Below are 22,799 nucleotides of genomic sequence, written 5' to 3' on the forward strand. Positions count from 1 at the left end.
TAGGCACAAATACAAACATTCACACAAAATCAACTTACAAAGGGAGAAAAGGGTATAAAAAACCAGGGGCTTACCATAAGAAGCTAGCTAGCCTAGGAACGTAGACTTCTCGCTGTTCTCCACCTTCCTGAAAAATAAAAAGATCCAGCTTTCAAGCAGTTGTCCGTATCCTTGCGCCGGAGCTCACCCAGCAGAAAAATCGAATCCTTGAAAGAAAGGCATTTTGACACCTTTCAACAATATCTATAGTTCATGTCTAATGAACTATCTCTGATAGCTTTTAAATGGATAGTAAAATATTTCACTTTGATTGATTAATTAAAATATTGAAAAATAAACCAATATTTTGTTTTTGTGACTAATCTTTTTTTGTTTCTTTTCCCTGTTTTTTTGTTGTCGTTGAAGATATATTATTCTCTTTATATTGTTGTGCAGTTTATAATTTCCTTTACTTGATAAATTCAGTGCAATGGAATTATTTTTTAAAAAACAAATAAATAGATATTAGTTATTGATTGAAGATGGAAGAATTTACCTGTATCTGTTACACATGCCATTTTATTAATTATTTATTTATAATTAATTGTTTTGTATTCATTTTAGGTTTTTCTGCAGTTAAAAAAATATGTGAGATCATCTGATTTCAACCCAGTGAAAGTGGGACTTGTGTCTGTTGCATGTTGCTCCATATGCCAGTGGATTTTAGCTCTGGATCACTATCATATTGTTAAAAAGGTATATTTACATAGGTTATTTTCAATAGTTTTTAAAACAATCCATCATATTGGACAGATTGTATTTATAAGGGTAAAGATTCTGGAATACATTGCTGATTTCTGCAAATTTCAGAACTGTCAGAGGTAAAACAATTCCAATTGTCCTCTTATTTTCTATTTATTCTGCTATTTTAATTTTCTACCATAAAACAACTGTAGAAATGTACCTGGATTCAGGAAGCTCAGAGAAAGAAGGCCTGGAAGCAGACCCGAAATATACAGCAGTCCTAATTTAATATTTTATTAAGCAATTAATTGAATTGTTTTTCTCACAGACTCAATTTCTATAGTTTTAAGATAAATTTAAAGATAAGTCTTAAAGTTTACTTTAAGATAGTTTAATCTTTAGAAGATTGACCTGACAAGAAATGGGTCATCTTATCTCTTTATTAAGTAAATAATACTAAAATAAACTTTTCTCCTGTTGCAAGGGATTCAAACATATCAGTCTCAAAACTTGGTTTCAGTTGTATGTCACTGCAACTGTTAAAAGTGTTTAGCTGGTAGTCCATGACTTATGACCATGATTAAGCCCAGAATTATAGCCGTAAGTTGGAAATAAACACTGGAAACTGGCAAAAAAAATGTTATAAAATGTTTGCAGGATGCTGCAAACAGCTGTAAAGGTGAGTTGGTTGCCAAGTACCCAAAATGCACTTGCATGATCATGTTGTGTGTGTGTGTGGTTATTGTAACTTCAAAACCAGATCATTAATGCTTTTTGCAAGTCTGTCATAACTTTGAACAGTCGCTAAGCAACTGTTAAGGACTCTCTGTATGTTCTTCTTTTCCACAGGGATCCTTGTGGAAAAGGATCTCTGGCATCGCTTCAAGATTGCAGAGAAGGGCAAACAGATAGTTATTCAGGACTGATCTTAGTACCTCCCTTAAAATAATTATATAGAATTGCTTCCTGGAATTTTCCATCTCCTGTCTGGATTTCTTCCTCTTAGTTTCCAAGGGCATTTTCCCTTTGCTTCTGTCCTGTCCCTGCAGGATTGTTATGAGGGGGATCGCAGGAGGAGAATAATAGAAATAAAGGTTGTGGAAGAATTGCCAAGTCTAAGGAGTCATTTCACCCTCAGGAAAAATAAACCTTCCTTATCTTCCTTTTTGAAACTCAACTGTAAAGAGTACCTACTAGCTTGCCATTCCTAGGTCATTTCTAAAGCAATCCTCATCCTAAAAAAAAAAAAATCCTTATAGATTTTCCTAAGTTTAAAGGAGGAAAACTGGTCTGTCCTTCCTAACCCATTGGGACCTAGGTGTAGAGAGTATAAAGTTACTCACATGATATGGGCAGTGTAAAAATTTGATAAATCTTCTATTTGATGAATAGAAGATGTCATTGAAGGACCAAAGGAAGTTTTATTAGGAAGCAATGATCAGATAAATTATACTAGAAGAAGTGAACCACAGTAGCTTTAGGTTTACACAAAGCCTGCTTCTTAGTCTGATCTACCTTCTAGGACTGACACTAGGTAATCAAAGTCTTTCCTCTGGGGCAAGTTGGTAAATAAAGTAATGACTTTATCACAACTTCAGATTTGTGGGAAGGGAGAAGGGTTTCTGAAATAGGACAGTTTCACTTTTGGCCCCTATTCCATAAGATGACATGAATTGTTCTGAATTAGTCTTGGCTCCCATGTCCAATAGGCATAATTGAGCCTTGATCAGATGAAACCAAGCTGGATGCTTCACTTTTGTGAAGCATCAAAAGTGAAGCTGTGCAGATGAGTAAAACCTAGACAGACTTTCAATATCATTCATATTCTTCTGATTCAGAAAATCAAAATATTACCACACAGAGATGAGAGACACTCATTATATTATGAGCAACTGAAATGATTAGGATCCTACCACATGACATATGATATACATTTGCTATTCAAAGCCACCCCAGAATTATTCAAAGCCACCCCAGAACTTGTGCTTTTACTAAGGTTCATGAATAGTAAAATCCTGTGCCAGAAATTGTATTAACACATTATAAATTTGCAGAGAAATATAAATAGCCAAATTACAATAGATGTTCAGCACAGAACTGTCACAGAGAGTTATGATTATTTGGTCGATTTGTTTGTGTTGTTGTATCAAATTGTGAATTTCTCCAGGATGCATCACTGGCTAGTGGTCAGAACAGGAGAACATGCAATATAAAGATGTCACAATATAAAAAAGTATGATAGAAAATTAAAATGAAGACTAGAAAGTTCTGAGAGAGATGTTGCTTTTAGGAAAATCCATCAAGTACAGTTAGAAATATGAATTTAATGAGTATTACTTGGTCATATATAAATAAATGTGCCTATATCATATTTGTGACATATATTTCATATTTCTCTAAAGTATTAATTCTAACAATTTCCTATTGAATTGTAAATATTTCTCTTTTTTTAGTTTGTAGATCCAAAGCAAGCAAAGGTAGTGGAAGCAGAGGAATTACTGAATCGTGCACATAGTAAATTAGATGAAAAACGAAGATGTTTAGCCCTGGTAAAATAGAAGTGTTTAATATATGCCATCATATTTACGTAATCCGTTAAATAATAGAAAACGTATATGCATCTAAGTAATCCATATTGTTTTAGTATAAATATTTCCTTTGCTGAAGAGAAAGTCATCTTTATTAGCTAGAATAATATATTATCTCTGAGTGTTTATATATTGTGTAATAATCACATCATAATTCTAAATGATGTTTTCTCTCACTATTGTATTTAAAAGTGTTTCAGCCTGAGTAGAGAGAGTGAAGAAAGAGTTTGGAAAGAGTTTGTTTCTCGAATTATCTGTCCTAAATTATCCTAAATAGTTTATAATAAATTCTTTTCAATGATCTCTGTACTTCACTTAAATGAAGAGATTGTAGAGCTGGGTTTTTTGGTAGAAGACAGTCCCACCCTCTTTGCACATGCATAAAAGAAATATTTTTACTCTGATTTCTATTTCCTTTCGCTGCCACAACAACAGAACTGCTTGGTGCATGGTACATTCTTACATCTATTTAGAGATACTACTTTTATTCATGGCCCTCACTTCTTTTTGTTTAACACCAACAGTTTGGATTCCTCATTTTTTCCACACCTTCTTCACCTTAATTAATGTTAATTTCATTTATTCTAATCTAAAATAAAATTCAGCAGAAGCTAGTCAGTCCACTATTCCAGATGTATATCTTATGATTAGAATTGGAATTTGGATTTTAAGATTATTTTCAGTCTACTGATATAGTTAATAGATAACAGATAATCAGAGCTGGAAGGGACTTTTAGGTCATTTAGTCCAACCCCATGCCCAAGCAGGAGACCCTACATCATTTCTGACAAATGGCAGTCCAATCTCTTCTTGAAAGTCTCAAGTGATGATGCTCCCACAACTTCTAAGGGCAAGCTATTCCATTGGTTGATTGTTCTCACTGTCAGAAAGTTTCTCCTTATTTCCAGGTTAAATCTCTCCTTGTTCAGTTTCCATCCATTATTCCTTGTCTGGTCTACAGGTGCTTTAGAAAATAGCTTGATCCCTTCCTCCCTGTGGCAGCCCCTCAAATATTGGAAGACTGCTATCATGTCTCCCCTGGTCCTTCTCTTTACTAGACTAGCCAAGCCCAGTTCCTGTAACCATTCTTCATATGTTTTAGTCTCCAGTCCCCTAATCGTCCTGGTTGCTCTTCTCTGTACTTTTTCTAGAGTCTCAACATCTTTTTATAATGTGGTGAGCAAAATTGGATGCAGTACTCTAGGTGTGGTCTTACTAAGGCTTTATAGAGTGGTATTAGTACCTCACTTGATCTCAATTGTATCCCTCTAATAGTGCAATTTAGGATTGCATTGGCTTTTTTGGCTGCTGCTGCACACTGCTGGCTCATATTTAGCTGGTTGTCCACTAAGACTCCAAGATCTATCTCACAGTTACTGCTATTGAGCCTGGTTTCACCCAATCTATATATGTTGGTTTCTATATATATATGGTTTCTCTTGCCTAAGTGTAGGACTTTACTTTTCTCTACATTGAATTTCATTTTGTTAGATACAACCCAGTGTTCTAGTCTGTCAAGATCTATCTAGATCTTGAACCTACCTTCTTTTGGGTGTTAGCTATTCCTGCCACCTAAGTATCATTTGCAAATTTGGTAAGTTCCCCTTCTATTCCCTCATCTGAGTTGTTAATGAAGATATTGAAGAGTACTGGGCCTAAGACAGAACCTTGTGGCACCCCACTGCTTACTTTCCTCCATGTAGACTTAGACCCATTAAGGACTACTCGTTGAGTACAGTTTGTCAGCCAGTTGTGAATCCATCTAGTGGTGGTGCTATCTATTCCACTTTTTTCTAGTTTACCAAGACGTAGGTTGTGGTCTACTTTGTCAAATGCCTTGCTGAAATCTAAATATATTGTGCCCACAGTATTTCTCTGGGCTACTAACTTAGTCAGTATGTTGAAGAATGAAGTAAGATTGGTTTGACATGATCTGTTTTTAACAAACCCGTGCTAACTGCTAGTTATTACTTTACTTGTTTCGAGATGTTGGCAGATCTGTTTTTTTATTAACTTTTCCAGTATCTTCCCAGGTATTGATGTTAGGCTGATTGGTCTATAATTTCCTGGGTATGTTTTTTTTTCCTTTTTTGAAGATGGGAACCACATCAGCTCTTTTCCAGTCCTCCGGTAGTTCCCCGGTGCTCCAGGATTTTTGAAAGATATGGTGCAGTGGTTTTGAGATGACCTCTGCCAGCTCCTTTAAAACTCTGGGATGTAATCCATCAGGTCCTGGTGATTTGTGTTCATCAAGATCAGACAGGTGTTCTCTTACTATTTTTTTTGTTTATTTTAACTTTTATTTCTGGTCTGTCTTTACTACTATTCACTAGTAGTATTCACTACTAACTGCTTCTTAACTTCAGTGTGCTTGATGTTGCCTGAAGGATGCCCACTTGCCCAGGTATTTGTAACAATCTTCTTCACCCAGACTCTTGATGTTATTTTGATAGGGCATCTTGAGGCCTTCAATTTTCACTATTTTTCCACTGGTGATGATAAGTGTGGCACATATGTGCAGTTCAAGTACATATGTTTCCTCTTCCTTCTTCTCACAATAAATAAAGTGAGAATAAACCATCTGATCTATTGCACTTGCTATCATTTTATTATATTGATTTTATTGTAAGTCCTATGTTTTATTCCTGTGAGCTACCTACAATAGTTGGGAATCGAGTAGCATACAATTATTATTATGTTTGGTCACATACACAGCCAATCCCAACCATACCTCACTGTGGTAAAAAAACTTTATGGATCGATTCGAAGATATACTACCAAAAAGTGAGGTCCCTGTGTGGTGGTGGTGGTGGTGGGAGTTACAGGGGAAGAGCAAAGAGACTATCATAGTAACAGGAGCATCCATGATGCAGATGTGGTAAATTTTAATGCCACCCTCAGCAATTGACACAACTTCTACTGAAAAGAGATGTATCTGCTGTTCAAAAAATTAGGAACATGGAACATCAATGGCTTAAATCTAGGAAAGCTGAACACTGTTAAGAATGAAATAAATATGTTTAACAATGAATGGGATGGACATAGTGCATCCATCTTTGCTCTACTTGACCTCTACACAGCATTCAATACTACCAACCACAGTATCCTTCTGAACTGGCTTTGGGAGCTGAGAATGGGCAGCACTATATTGTGCTGAGTCCCTTACTTCCTCCAAGACTGGTTCCATCAATGTTTCATTGGCAGCAAGAGGTCCTACCCTCAGTCCCTACTATATGGGATGCCACATTGCTTGGTAATCTCTCCATGCCTACTTAACATCTACATGAAGCCACTGGGTGAGTTTATGCAACACCATGAGTTGAGATGTACGTTGACATACACAGTTGTATATCTCTACCATTGGTAAAATGCTGCTGCTAATCTGATGCTGTTTCAGTGTCTGGACACTGTCAGGATCTGGATGGATATCAATGGACTCTGGCTTAATCTTGACAAGATTTCTTAGAAATGGACTTTTCAATTTTTACCATAGTAATATATGAGGAGTTATGTGATCTACAGACTACAGTGATTATAATTTGAAGGGGGTGAATTGAAGCCAATTGCTGGAATCAGGAAATAAATTTAACCTGTTGAGCCTGTTGACAGTTGAGGAAAATAAATAAGCAATTTGCAAGGTCATAGTACCCAAAAGTTTGAATGACTAGTGTGTGAAAGCAAAAGTACAAGATACTCAAAAGAGCTACAAAATATTTGATTTTAAGGCTATGTCTGCTAGATAGAGGACATGAAAACCTAAATGAGGATATGTCCTCTATTTGCCCAATGTCTGGTAACACTAGATGAGCTGGGCCTTTGACCTTAACCAATATAAAAATGACCATTATTATTTTGTTCCTAATATACAGTAGCTGGGTGACGTTGGGAAAACAAAGTTGCTTGTCTGTTCTGATAAAGCATGGGTGAGATCCCCTCAATTTTTAAGTGACTAAAAAAGAAGACAAACTGATAATTGATAACTGATAAAAAGGGGGAATAATAATAATAAGCTAAAGTAGAAACGTCCTTCAGCATGTTATTAGAGATAGGTCTCTATTCAAACTACATAGCTGATTAATAAAAATACTACATCTATAGTTAAGCAAACAATCTTTATACACAGTCCTGCTTAATCTGCTCAGAAAATTCATGCATAATAATGTTTAAATGGGCATAGTTATGTTCAGAGTCTGGATAGTAGCCCTGTAAAAGCCTCATATTAGATATTATTTAGTTACTTTTTTTAAAAGACCATGCAAATATAGCAAGTAATTCTGCTTTATAGAGTTTTTAAGTAGATTTTCTCATTTAGAATTTAAAAATTTTCTAAATTTTCAGATTGAACAACATCAACAAAATTTAGAAGCATTGTATGATGAAAGTATTGCTGAACAGGAAAAACTTGCAGCCCGAAAAATTCAAACAACTCGCCGTTTACACAGTGCATCTATATTAAGCATAGCTCTAAAGGGTGAAATGGTATTACCTTTTTAATTTGCTCTAATGCTTAAGTTCAAGTTTCATTATATTTTTGATTGCTTTTTCTCATTGACTTTTTCCCATGTTATATACTTAAGCGTTGGGTTATGTCTTATACACAATTGTTATTTTTCTCACTGATTATATCTGAAATATGTGACCAATGTACTGCTGATTTAAAAATAAATACATTTTAGCCTGTCTTCATTAATGATATAGCACCCTTGCGGTAGCTGGATTATGTTATGAGACTTGATGTTTCACATATATGCCGATACTGTCTAACTTATTAGGAATTGACCAAATGAGGTTGCGACATACAGCTTAATAAAAACACAAGAAAGCCATGTATTTTTCAAAAATCCAATATTAATGCCCTTGTGGTTACTACACTTAGTATAATTTCTATAGTATTGTGGTCATTGTGCTTCACAAAAAAAAAAAAACCAGAAATGGAAATATGCAAAAAAAATAATAATATATAAAGTCCCTTCTTTACTTCCCTCTGAAGAAAGACTACAAAAAGGCACATAATAGAGATGTATATTATACATGGCATGGGAAAAGTGTGCTCATCATACTAGAACCCAGAAATATTCAAAGATTTAGAATGGTAGAAGGTTTCAGAGAGGAAAAAAAACTATTTTAAATTCAGAATAGAAATGGAAGAGGCCTAGTCAGAGACATTATACCATTTCAGACAAGTAACTGTCCAGTTTCTGTCCCTCTCCACCCATTCTTCCCCTCCCCTCCCCTCCCAGTCAGTCTTTATCACACATGTGCAACATTGTGTGCATGCCCGACATCGCTGACTGCGTTCTTCCCCACCCAGTCACTCCTTAGGGTATTTCTTCTTCTTTTTCCCCTCCTGACAATCAGCTGTTCCTATGATCAGCTGTGCCAGGATTCCCCTTGCTTATTTACTGATTCACCCAGGAGGCTTCCCTGAGGCCCAGGAAGGCAAAAAATGGAGGGGGGCTCAGTACCCCCCCCTCCATTTTTTGGCCTTCCTGGGAGCAAAAACACCCCTCCAGAAGGCTTTCCGAGGCCCAGGAAGCCCTAAAATGGAGCGTGGAGGGATGATGCACGCCCCCTCCAAGCTCCTTTTTTTTCTTCTTGAACCCTAGGGGAGCCTTTTGGGAGCAAAAATGCCCCCCAAGAGGCTTCCCTGAGGCCCAGAAGGCCCCAAAACAGAGTGCGTGGGGGCTGTGTGCCCCCCCATGCTCATTTTTTTTCTTCCTGAGCTCCAGGAAAGCCTTCTGGGAGCAAACACGCCCCCCCAGGAGGCTTCCCTGATGCCCAGAAGGCCCAAAACCATGTGTGTGTGTGTGTGTGCGCTGCCAAAAGAAAAAATCCACACCCACCCAGTCACATGACCATGCCCACATGGCCACACACACCTAGTCACGCCCACAGAACCGGTTGTTACAAAATTTGAATCCCACCCCTGATGAGGAGTCATGTGATCTACAGACTACAGTGATTATAGATTTGAAGTGGGTGGATTGAAGCCAATTGCTGGAATCAGGAAATAAATTTAATCTGTTGAGCCTGTTGTCAGTTGAGGAAAATAAATAAGCAATTTGTAAGGTCATAGTACCCCAAAGTTTAAATGATTACTGTGTGAAAACAAAAATACAAGATACTCAAAAGAGCTACAAAATATTTGATTTTGCTATGCCTGCTAGATAGAGGACATGAGGATATGTCCTCTATTTGCCCAATGACTGGTAACACTAGATGAGCTGGGCCTTTGACCTTAACCAATATAAAAATGACAATTATTATTTTGTTCCTAATATAGCTGGGAGAATAAAATGTGTTCCTGTTAGCCTCAGTTACTAGAATTTAGTTCATATTTTAGTGGTTACCAAGATTTTCTTTGTTAAATAAATATCTCTTATTCATTTATTTGGAGACATATGAAGTTTTCAATCATTTGGGTGAACGAAGCAAACAAGCCAATGTTATAAATAATAGAATGGAATTCCTTCAGGATGATTGGATTACTTTTAGAAGTTAATAGCCTGGTTTTCTTTCTTTCTGCTTTCCATTAATGTTTTTTTATTAGATAGGGTAAGAATACACTGTCTCAGAACATTTCTGAACCTACTTATGGCCCTTTCAGTAGGCAACACAAAACTCCTGACTTTTGTCTTCTCATTTAATTATAAGTTCTATATCATATAAGTTAAGCAAACTAGCAAGACTAATGTTCAAATTTATGACACATAGCTATATACTTTTCTTCCTTAGGAACGCTGGAAAGAATCTGTTAATAACCTTGATCAAAGATTGCAAGGAATTGTAGGTGATGTCCTTATATCAGCAGCTTGTATTGTCTACAGTGGAATGTTATCACCGGGGTATCGTCAACAGCTAGTCAATGACAGTTTGAAACTCTGCAGTGATAACAATATTTTGGTCTCTCCAAATTACTCATTGGTTAACTGCATGACAGAAAAGAATGAGGTAGTAAACAAAGAGAAAAAATAAGAATGAAATTGTTTTATTTATAATTTTATCTCAAAACTGTTCTCAAATTTAACATTTCTTTCTCAGATTACACTATCAGTTAAAATAATTAATAAATTGTATTATTTATTAGAATTTATTTGAGAAAATGTACTTCATGATTTACAGGATTGTTCATTACCATAATTAGTGTATGGGGGGTGGGCAATATTATAGCCATGATTATAAATCTATAAAATCATTTTATAGGTCCGCAGATGGCAAAATGCAGGTTTGCCACATGATCAATATTCCACAGAAAATGCAATAATTATTAAACATGGACAACGGTGGCCTTTACTAATTGATCCAGAAAGCCAAGCTTACAAATGGATATGTCAAATGGAAGGCACCAAATTGAAACAAATCAATGCTACAGATGCCAATTACTTAAAAACAATTGAATATTCTTTGCAGTTTGGTGAATCAGTCCTTTTGCAGGTAATTCGACTTCAACACAGACAGCATATCTAACATACAAATGAAGAAAAATATAATGCAATCAGTGCAAAAGATGAGCACCTACACTATAACTTAGGAGGTTTTGAAGTAATTCCCTATTTATTATTAAAAGGCATTTGTTTAAAAAAATAGTGTGGGCTGATTTTACTAATTAATATTGGATATAAATTAAAAGTTAGAATTCTGAAAACTATTAAACTCCAGGTTTCAAAATAGTATAGGCAGGATCTTTCTTTCCAGGGTTTTTTCCAGAAAAGAATATATATTTGTTTGGTCTCTGTTAGTGTTTGGGGATAAACCCCCAAGCAGAGTATGCAGCAGCAGTCAAGCCAGGCAGGCAAATGAGAGAGAGAGTGGGCCCAAGAGTATACACACACTGGAGACAAAAACACTGTAGTTATAAAATAGTTATTTAATACACACAGAGATTAAGAAGTGTCATTCAGTCCATATGTCATTATCCAGTATATCCATCCAGTTATCAAGTCCATTAACAGTAAATACAATGTCCTTATCTGCTTGTAAATCTTCTCCTCCCGATACCTTTCTCTCAAAGACAACGCCGAGTAAACAGCTCACCAAGTAAACAGTCCAAAAGGTATCTGGCACAGTAGCCTCCAAGAGTAAGCAGATAGACGTTGCAGCAGGCAGCAGACCAGGAACAGAACCAGGTGCATCCAGAAGCAGGGTCTATTACGTTTCCCTTCCTACCTATATTGCTGCCTGCAACCGCACCCACAATGACATTGCAGTTTCTTGTGCTTAAAGCTACAATACACTTAAACCTAGGTTTACATATTTATTCAACCCAAACCTGGTTGGTGTATCCATATACCCAACATTCTCCCCTTTTGGTTGATATAAATATGTAATGCCTTTACATTCTAAACCCATATTTTTCACAACTCTCTAGATGCTTAATGGCACCTTGGGCTTTAGTAAAATGATCAGCTACATTGTCCGCCGACATGCAGTACTCCAGCTGTATCAATTTACTCTGTACAGATTGTCTTACATTAAGATACCTCAAATCTGTATGTTTACTTCTCGTTTTAACTGCAATATTAGTGGCCATTTGAATTGCTGCCTGATTATCTTCATGTACAACTATAGGGTAATTTACAGTTATGCCCATATCCTTCAACATTTGTTTGTACATAATTAACTCAGTACACAATAAAGATAAACAGGAGAATTCTGCCTCCATAGTAGACAAACTTATATGCTGTTGCCTTATTGACTTCCAGCCTATTAATGTCTTACCCAGCATTATGGCTGTTCCTGAAGTCGACTTTCTAGTATCTCTTTCTGCTGCAAAACTAGCATCTGCATAAGCACTCAATATGAGATCACCTTTTGGTTCTAAATACAGTGCATGGTGTAATGTTCCTTTAAGATATCTTAAGATTCTTTTCAATGCTATCCAGTGACATTGAAGCGGATCGTTATTGTGTCGTGCCAGCTGATTAATACTAAAAGCAATATCTGGCCTTGACCAATTGCTAATATATGATAAGCTACCAATCAAAGATTGATATAGTTCCTTATCACATTTGGGACTTTGTGTATCCATTTTGCAAATATCCTGACTCATTGGAGTCTTTGCAGGCTTACAAAGTTCCATCTTATAATCTATTAGCAATTTAGATATCTTATCTTCCTGAGATATCCTAAAACCTTTCTGTGTTTTCAGTATATTCAATCCTAGATATCTCTTTATCTCCCCTAATTGCTTGATTTTTATTTTCTCGGCTAATGATGTTATTATTTCATGTGCTTCATCATTAGTCTTAGTTATCAGAGCAATATCATCAGTAAACAACAATAATAATGATATCTTCCCATTCTTTTCTCTCTTAAATAGACATGGGTCAGCTAAACCAGCTTTAAACCCTATATTGGTCAGTTCCTTCACAATATACTGGTTCCATTCATAGCCCGATTGTTTAAGACCATAAAGGCTCTTCTTTAATAACCAACAATCATTATTATTGTCTCCTTTAAATCCATTAGGCCTTTTCATATAAACTGTATGTCTTAGTGGAGCATGCAAGTAAGCAGTTTCCACATCTAAATGGTTAACTATATATTGCTTGCTTGCTGCCCACACTAATGCTGCCCTTAAAGTTGCTGCTTTCAGACTAGGTGCAAATACTTCATCATAGTCTTTTGCACTTTGTCTAAAGCCTTGGGCTACTAACCTTGCCTTATGGATTGTGTTTCCATCCTTATCTGTTTTTATTTTAAAAATCCATTTGCAGCCAATGGTTTTTTCATTACTAGGTAATCTCACGTTTTCATAAACTTGCATATCCTTCAAGGATTGTAATTCCTTATTAATTGCTGCATACCAATTTTCTTTCTCTTTAGAAGGATATCTTTTAATCTCATCCACAGTATTTGGGATTCTATTTTCCTGGCACACTGTATTAGCCTGGTATCTATCAGGCGGTCTAGAAATACGTGTAGTCCTTCTGGGTATTACTGGGCTTCTTTGAGTTACTACCTGTTCCTCATCTTCAGCTATTTCTTCCTCTAGGGGCTGTACTTCTTCCTGTACTTCTTCCTTTACATTATTTTTAAAGTTACAGGGATACTTAATGGGATTTCTATAGGATTCAATAATCACCTCGTTATTGCTATCCTGCTCTAACTTATCCCATCCTACGTGCTCTAGAAATTGGGCATTGGCACTACATAACACCTTAGATGTGCCTTTCTCCCAAAATCTATATGCCCTATGGTTAGCTTGGTAACCAACGAAGAATAATTGTTTAGCTCTATGTTGCCCTTTACGCCTGAGTTGTGTAGGGATATGCACCCATGCTGGTGCACCAAATGTGTGCAGGTAACTCAAATCAGGCTTCCTCCCATGCCACATGGTGAATGGTATTTCACCAGTGGTTGAGTTAACAACGTTATTTAATAAATTATTAGCACACATTGTGGCCTCCCCCCACAAAGAATCAGGTAACCCAGAATCAGTTAACATAGTACGGGTCATTGCCTGCAGAGTTTGGCCTCGCCTTTCAACAAATGCATTGTGCTGTGGTCTGTATGGTGCAGATGTCTTATGAGCTATTCCAGCTGCCTTTAATCTATTCTGGAATTTGCTATTAACAAATTCCGTACCATTATCTGTCACCAGGGTTATAATTTGCCGTTTGGTTTTTCTTTCAGCAAACCTTAACCAGTTGAAGAAATGTTGATATGTTTCAGTTTTGCTTTTCATTAGGTAGCAAAACCCATATCTAGAGTAATGGTCCATAATGCTCAGTATATATCGAGCACCCCCCATACTGGGTTTCTTTGGACCTATAATGTCTGCAAATACTACTTCTAACGGTTCTTTAGTTTTGAAACCATTTAGCCTATTTGCAGGCATTATTTTACTCTTATCTTCACAGCAGACATTACAACGCAAATACTTATCACAGGGTTTTAACCTTATTCCTTCAGATAACTCTACTGTACGTTTTAGCATTTTAAAATTCACATGCCCCAAACGCCTATGCAATAAATGGATACATTCATCATGAGGCTTGATATTATTAAATACAGTCTGTGCCTCCCCTTTCTTACTATCATGTAAGACATATAATGCTCCATTTAAAGCTGCAGTTACCCTTTTGCCGTCTCTTTCCAGTATGCACTTATTATTCTTAAATGTAACTACATATCCTAGTTTATCTAATACTCTTACAGAAAGTAAGTTCATCTTTAACTGTGGTACATACAACATTTTTATATTCTGGTTTAAACATGGACAATAAGCAATACCTTCACCCTTGGCCTTGAGGTGCCAACCATTGGCGAGTGATATATGTTGAGAGCTTGTAGACATTTTTATAAACTTTATCTTATCTCTCGTGATGCAGTGGGATGCACCACTGTCCACCACCCATATATCATTCTTCATATCACAATTGCCAAACATGGCCAGTTCAAAGGATTTCTTTGGCTTCTTTAAATTCTGGCTTTTTCCTTTTTTGCAGAATCTTGCCAAATTTCCTCTGCCTCCACAATTAAAACACTTTTTAATTGTGTATGCCGTCGAAGATAACTTCTCTTCTTCCGGGTGCTTTACTTTACACAGCTGGTTTCTTTCCAGCCTTGAAGATAATTTCTCTTCTTTATTAGGCTTATCTTCTCTCAGCTGGTCACGTTCAAACCTTCTTCTGGCTTCTTCTAATAGCCTGCCGGTAATCTCAGTTACTGATAAACTGTCTTTTGGCAATACCTCTAATGCAGTCACAAAATCATCATAGCTTCGATCCAAAGAAGACAATATGATGTATACTTGTTGCAACTCATTAAATATAAGCTCTTTTTCTTGTAATTCTTGAAAAATGCTTTTCATACAGTTTAAATGAGTTAACATGTCTCCATTCTTCTCAAGATGTGTTCTAAACAGCTTCCGTGTAAGATTGATATGAGCTCCTACACTGTCTCAAACATAAATCCTCTTGAGATTATCCCAGCAGTCTGCAGCATTTTCCACTCCACGGATATGAATGAGTTGCTGGTCAGACAGAGTGAGACCTATGATGCACAAAGCCTGTTCATTCTTTCGTTCATAGTCCTGTATCAGTTTATAATCCTCTTCATCATTAGGATTTAAGTTTGATACATCTGGTGGGTTTGTTATTATGTTCCACAAACCTTCTCTTCGTAGAAGTAAACTACATTTCATTGACCATGAAACATAGTTTGTTCCATCTAGTCTGGATATCATGGACAGACTTGGCAAATTTACTTGTGCCATTGCTCTTGTGAAAAATAACTATTTAACAAACAGTTTGTATTTACAGTAATGTGCAACTCACACCAACTCTCACTGCTATATCCTGGTTAGTTAGACTGTGCACACTGCTGGGCCCATAACCAATGTTAGTGTTTGGGGATAAACCCCCAAGCAGAGTATGCAGCAGCAGTCAAGCCAGGCAGGCAAATGAGAGAGAGAGTGGGCCCAAGAGTATACACACACTGGAGACAAAAACACTGTTTGTAGTTATAAAATAGTTATTTAATACACACAGAGATTAAGAAGTGTCATTCAGTCCATATGTCATTATCCAGTATATCCATCCAGTTATCAAGTCCATTAACAGTAAATACAATGTCCTTATCTGCTTGTAAATCTTCTCCTCCCGATACCTTTCTCTCAAAGACAACGCCGAGTAAACAGCTCACCAAGTAAACAGTCCAAAAGGTATCTGGCACAGTAGCCTCCAAGAGTAAGCAGATAGACGTTGCAGCAGGCAGCAGACCAGGAACAGAACCAGGTGCATCCAGAAGCAGGGTCTATTACGTTTCTCTTCCTACCTATATTGCTGCCTGCAACCGCACCCACAATGACATTGCAGTTTCTTGTGCTTAAAGCTACAATACACTTAAACCTAGGTTTACATATTTATTCAACCCAAACCTGGTTGGTGTATCCATATACCCAACAGTCTCAGTCAACAGGGTGAAAGCCATGTCTTCACTGCTTTCCTGAAAGCTAACATAATAGAATAGAATAGAATAGAATTTTTTACTGGCCAAGTGTGATTGGACACACAAGGAATTTGTCTTTGGTGCAAAAGCTCTCAGGGTACATAAAAGCTATAAGTGATAGCTGATATGATCATAGTCCTCATAAAAATACATTCATTATAAATCATAAGATACAACACTTAGTGATAGTCATAGGATACTAAATAAACAACATAAATCATGCTAGGAAACTACAGTAAACAAGCAGTATAAATTGTAAAGATACAAGCAACCAAGTTATAGTCATAAATAGAAAAGGAGATAGGTAATAGGAAAGATGAGAATAAATAATACAGCTTTACTAAATAGTTTGACAGTGTTGTGGGAATTACTCATTTAGCAGAGTCATGGCAAGGAGGAAAAAAACTGTCCTTATGTTTAGTTGTTCTGGTGTGCAATGCTATATAATGTCATTTTGAGGGTAGAAGTTGAAACAATTTATGTCCAGGATGCGAGGGGTCTGTAGATATTTTCATAGCCCTCTTTTCGACTCAAGCAGTATATAGGTCTTCAGTGGAAGGCAGGTTGATAGCAATTGTTTTTTCTGCAGTTCTAATTATCCATTGAAGTCTGTGTCTGTCTTGTTTGGTTGAAACCCAAACCAGACAGTTATAGAGGTGCTGATGACAGACTCAATAATTCCTGTGTAGAACTGTATCAGCAGCTCCTTGGGCAGTCTAAGCTTTCTGAGTTGGCACAGAAAGAACATTCTTTCTTGTGCTTTTTTGAGGATGTTTTTGATGTTAGGTGTCCATTTTAGATCTTGTGATGATAGAACCTAGAAACTTGAACCTAGAAACAGTATCTCTACTGTTGATACTGTGTTGTCTAGTATTGTAAGACATGATAGTATAGGAGGATTTCTCCTAAAGTCTACCATCATTTCTATGCTTTTGAGTGTATTTAATTCAATGTTGTTCTGGTCGCACCACAAAGCTAGTTGTTCAAACTCCCATCTGTATGCAGATTAGTCAATGTCTCAAATGAGGCTAATAATTGTTGTATCATCTGCAAACTTCAATACCTTAACAGAGGGTTCTTTTGAGATGCAGTCATTGGTATATAGAGAGAAGTGGAGACAGCACACAGCCCTAGGAGTGGGAGGGGGTGGCATGCTAATTGTACTGGTAGATACAGATTAACAGAGTTGGAAGGGACCTTGTAGGTCATCTAGTCCAACCCCCTATGGTTTATCATATTAAGTATGACTGGTATCTGATGTGATTTTGCCTAGCGGCACCTGCTGCTTCCTGTCTGTTAGAAAGCTTATGATCCACTTACAAGTGTGATCAGGCACAGCTAGCTAATTTAGTTTAGTTAGAAGCATATCTAGAATGATGGTATTGAATGCCAAGTTGAAGTCTACAAAGAGGACCCCTGCATAGATCCTTGTAGATTCAAGATGTTGTAGGGTGTAGTGCAGAGCCATATTAACAGCATCATCTGCCTATCTATTTGCTCAGTAGGCACATTGCAAAGGGTCTAACAGCAGATCTATGATGGTTTTCAGAGGCCCAGCACTAGCCTTTCAAAGGTTTTCATAACTATGGATGTCAGAGCAACCAGTCTGAAGTCATTGTGGTCCTCAATGGAGAATTTCTTCAGCACTGGGATGATAATAGAGTATTTGAAGCAAAAAGGATTATAGCACATCTCTAGTGATTTATTAAAGATGTGGATGAAGATGAGGTCCAGTTGGTCAGCACAAGAAAGAGAACTACTGAAGAACTGTACCTCTACTCCATCCTCCCTAGCTAACCCAGAGGAAAACCATGATCAACAGCATCCTAGGAAAGTCAGGTTGAATACATTATCCTCATCCTAGGGTGAGGATACTTATCAATAGTATCTCAGTACTATATCCTAATCTGAAACTGACTGTAATGGAGCCAGATAACCTGCTTCCTTCAAGGGCCTTTCAAGCTGTAGAAAGATCACCAACTAAACAATCTTCCTCAAAAAGGAAAGGTCAGAGATTAGACCCACATGGCGAAAGTTTAACTCTGAACAATTCTAAATCTAACAGAGGCTTCATGTAATCCTAACAGTCGCCTTGCAAATGTTCCTGAAACCCTCCTCTGTACAAACATAATGGAGTCCGATACATTCTAACTATTATTTATTGTAGAGTATAAGTTTAAGGACCATTGACACTGTAGGTATAGAAGTTAAGACAGTTTCCAATTGTCTAGGCAATATAGGGGCCTCTAATTCTTTATTTCATTTATCCCTTACCATCTGCCTATTAAATTGACTTACTGACAACAAACAATTATAGAAACTAATTGTAGCTGTTTTAGTTTTAAAAGATTTAACCAGTTTTTCTAACAACTTGCGTGTCTCAGAAGCAGTGCAAACAATGGTATTAGCAAATGTTCTAACTGTAAATATTGTCAATGAGTTATATTTGATAGATGATATTTGTCTCTTAGTACAGCATATGTTATAAATTCATCCGCATCATCTTATCAATTGGTCCCAAATCAATGTCCCCACTTTCAGCTATTTTTTCCAAATTGCCATCTTTCTCCCAATTTTTAACGTTGGATTTCTGCATAAAGTCAATTTAGCATGGGGAAAAGGATTAAATCTCTTTTTTAGATATTACATTCCACGGCTTTTTAATTGATATGAATGTTTCCAGAGATATTAGAGCTCTAATTTGGCATGTAAGGAATGTTTCAGTGAAAAATTAAGTTTTTTAATGATATAACCAAATCTCTACATGAAAGAGCTATACGAGGAAAAGGGGAAGCAATAAAATTGAATCACAGAATTAAAAATAAAAATTTAAATGTTGATCTCATTAAACTATTTTTATATTATCCGTTTGAATAAAATCTTGGATTTTAGAACACCCATTGCAAACAGGATGGTTAGGAGAGACTGTATCTAGTTTTTCGCTATCATGTGGTATGGACAGTCCTTTTCTTGGTGGTGGTTCTTGTGGAGATTAATTGGTAGTTTTTCTCTTGGACATTAATTTCATAGTTCTATACAATGTAGCTTTAAGCGAAAGCTAGCCAACTGATATCTTTTAATTATCATTTGGATAATCAAATAAAACACCCCAACTCTAGTAATGCAATACAAATTATGAAATCAGTAAATTAGTTTATCTCTGACATCACTTCCCTACCAATGTAGTAGTTGAATAATAAAAACACTTCTAGTTTTCAGCTATTAAGGCATTGAGAACTAATCTGGCTAGTGATTAAGAGGTTAGACTGGAAATGGGGAAATAGATTTTAGTTCTGGTCCTGTTTTCAACTTTTATTTTTAAGTTCTAGTCCTCCTTTGATACAAAAATCCAGCAAGGTGATTTTGGGCAAGTCATTCTCGTCCTCATGTTTGAAAATGTTGCCAAAAAATCTACATGTTCTATACCAACATCCATATAGACATCATGTAAGAATTGCATGAGAAAGACTGGGTGAGACATAAAATATGAATTCTTGTTCATTCATGCTTCTTATATTGTCATCAATTTATAATGTTTTGTGCATTGTTAAGCTGTAGCAATACATTATTGTTCCTCACAGGAAGCAATTCCTCATCAAAAAAGAGCAAAGTATAGAGTATCTTAATTACTGTAGGAGGTGCCTTTTTCAAAGAACAGGAAAATTACTTACTGTATGTAATATTAACTACAGTCTTGTATTTTTTAGGATTTTCCTGAAACATTGGATTCAAATATAAAATCAATCTTAAGCAAGGAGATCTACAAAAAAGGAGGACAAGAATTCATTAGAATAGGAGATTCTGAAATTCAGTACAATTCAGACTTTCGGTAATTGCTTGCATAAATTGAATAATTTAAGCCTGCATTTTATATTCACCCTAACAAGAATTTGTACTTTGAAAGAAAGATAAAGACTTCTAAATATTCTCAAGTCATGGGATATATTTAAATATTTGTTAGAGTTTATTCATGTGGATTATTTCCAAGCAAATTCCCAATAAGAGAATATAATGACCACTAAATCAAAACTATATTACTGTACTAATATTTGCACTGTTATGACCAGAAATGTCATGACCAGATTTTACAATTTTATTGCTGAACATTATTTGGAAATTGTCTACTACTACTAGATTAAAATTATTTTAAAAACAGTATCAGAGTATATAAAACCATGTGCATCACAGAAAGCCGTAATGCGTTATGCACTATTAAATCCAGTGCAGTTCACAAGCAACAGAGCTACCAGAACTATCTAGCACCTTGGATTCTAGGAGAAAAGGTGCTTCAGAATACATGTGTATGCATGCATAGCATCATTCAATATTTTTTTTATACCTAATGCAATATTTTCCCATGATTATATATTTTATTATTATTTATGTAATTATGTTACAGAAGAAAACTACACAAATCTGGGAAAAGATGCAGCTATTTTAAGGGGTTAACAATAGATATGTGTGAGCACTCCTGTACATTCTAAAGCAGTTTTCTCTTCAGATATCCTAATAGCTACCTCAGTGGCCACTCATAGATTACTTCTCTAGTGAGATTCATACTGCTGCGCTAGAACTAAGTATCAGTTGATAAAGATCATTAAATCATCTGAGCATGCAAAAGGAGCGTTTTCCTTTACAATTAAACTTAAGGCAAGACATATGTTTACCATAGGTGTGTGTTCATTTTCTCTTATAAAACTGAAGCTTAGAAGATTTTAGACTGTCCAAAAAATAGCAGGGTGGAAAATAAACCTGCCCTTTCTTTGCAACCCACAATTCAGTTGTCAACTCTATTCTTGCAAGAAGTTGAGAAAGAGTGGAAACTACTTCCACATGCCATATTTTCAAAAGTATATGCTTTAATCCTGTCCTGTTTTAAAACAGGGCATATGAATATGTAACTAATCAATAATTAATCAGTGAGGGAGAAAGATCATGGGAGTAGAAACTAAACCTCATGAGGAGACTAAGACATACAAAATATATAGAATGAAAAGAAGAAACCCAGTAGGAAAAGAGGTGAAACCACACTTTAAGTGCCTGAAAATGTATTATTCAGAACACAGCCTAATTAATTCATCCAATAATGTGCAAAATAATTGCTATGACTTAGAGAAAAGCAGATTGCAGATGCAATGTAAGAAAAAATATTTTTATATTGTTCTTTTTACCTTGTTAAAAGTTCCTGAAGTACTACTGCTACCATTATTATTGTTGTTGTTGTTGTTGTTGTTATTATTATTATTATTATTAAAATTAGAGATACTTTATGTTAAGTTTGAGCAATGAGAGGCTGAACCAGAGCATGAGTGCAACAATACTTTATTTTACAATAAAGGGCTGACCGTGCTTGCCACGCCTGGAACTGGCTCGCAGCAATCAGCAACTGGTTGGACCCCGCAGCCTGCTTTTATAGCTGGCTGCTGGAAGAACCAACCAATGGGAATGGGGGAATAACGCCCACACAAAGTGAGTGGACCTGAGTGAGAACTCCTAGAGTTCTCAGGACATAACACCCCTTCCCCCAGATGCGAACATGCATAGTCCTTGAGGTAGACGGGGGTTTGTGTTGGCACCCGGCAGGCGCAGCTCGGGAACATTGTCTGTCTGTTCGGTATCAGTCTGTGACGGTTGAGCCGGCATAGTGTCGCCAACGCTCCCTCCGGACTGGGCATCCTCGGAAACCACCGGGTTGGTTACTGGGGTCGAGCTCTCGTGGGTTGGATCAGGCTGGTCACATCTCTGGGCGCTGTTGTCCGAGTTTGGGTTGACCGGAGCGACCGCTGGTGCAGACTGGTCGTTGGGTGCGATGTGGCTGGGCGGCGGATGTGGTGGTTCCTCTTCGACTGGAGACTCTGGATTCTTGTTGGCAAGGGTGCTGGGGCGCCTTCTAAGCTGGTCTATGTGTCTCCTCCAGACGCGACCATCCTCCAGCCTTACCCTATACGATCTCGGCCCGGTGACGGCGATGACCTCGCCTGGAATCCAAAGTGGGTCCCCAGCGAAATTCCTTGCGAATACTGGCTCCTGTAACATAAAATGTCTAACCCCCCGAAGTAGAAGCGAGGGGAGAGTCAGGGCAGTATTGAGGGTGCAGTCTGTCCAATACAGTCCTCAGGCGCCGGCCCATTAGAAGTTCCGCTGGGGACTTATTGGTGACTGTACAGGGGGTTGAGTGCTGGCTCATCAGGAACCGTGCGAGTTTGTGGTGCCAGTCATCCCTGCCAAACCTAGCGAGGGCCTCTTTGGTGGTCCTGACAGCCCTTTCAGCCAACCCATTACTGGCAGGGTGAAATGGGGCTGTGAAAATGTGGCGAATGCCCAGGTTGGCAACAAAACGGCTGAATTCTACTGATGCGAACTGTGGGCCATTATCGGAGACAATGGAGTCGGGTAGTCCATGTGTAACGAACAGGCGCGTTAACACGTTGGTGATTGCTAGTGTGGTGGTCGTGGATAGCTGTGCCACGTCTATCCATTTGGAATAAGCGTCCACGACCACTAGGAACATCTTTCCATGCACGGGGCCGGCCA

General features: G+C 37.2%; 1 protein-coding gene across 1 annotated transcript in view; it reads left to right on the plus strand.

Annotated features, from left to right (window-relative positions):
* The window catches only part of DNAH14 (dynein axonemal heavy chain 14), a 244,663-nt gene that overhangs the window by 181,387 nt on the left and 40,477 nt on the right, over nucleotides 1-22,799 (plus strand). The window contains 6 exon segments of the mRNA XM_087929036.1: nucleotides 604-735; nucleotides 3,177-3,272; nucleotides 7,650-7,790; nucleotides 10,047-10,262; nucleotides 10,515-10,745; nucleotides 19,973-20,094. Of these exon segments, the coding sequence (XP_087785162.1) occupies nucleotides 604-735; nucleotides 3,177-3,272; nucleotides 7,650-7,790; nucleotides 10,047-10,262; nucleotides 10,515-10,745; nucleotides 19,973-20,094 (938 nt within the window).

This window comes from Pseudonaja textilis, chromosome 1 (genome assembly GCF_049901715.1).
Source record: "Pseudonaja textilis isolate UNSWEBS1 chromosome 1, rPseTex1.2, whole genome shotgun sequence".
Lineage (NCBI taxonomy): Eukaryota > Metazoa > Chordata > Lepidosauria > Squamata > Elapidae > Pseudonaja > Pseudonaja textilis.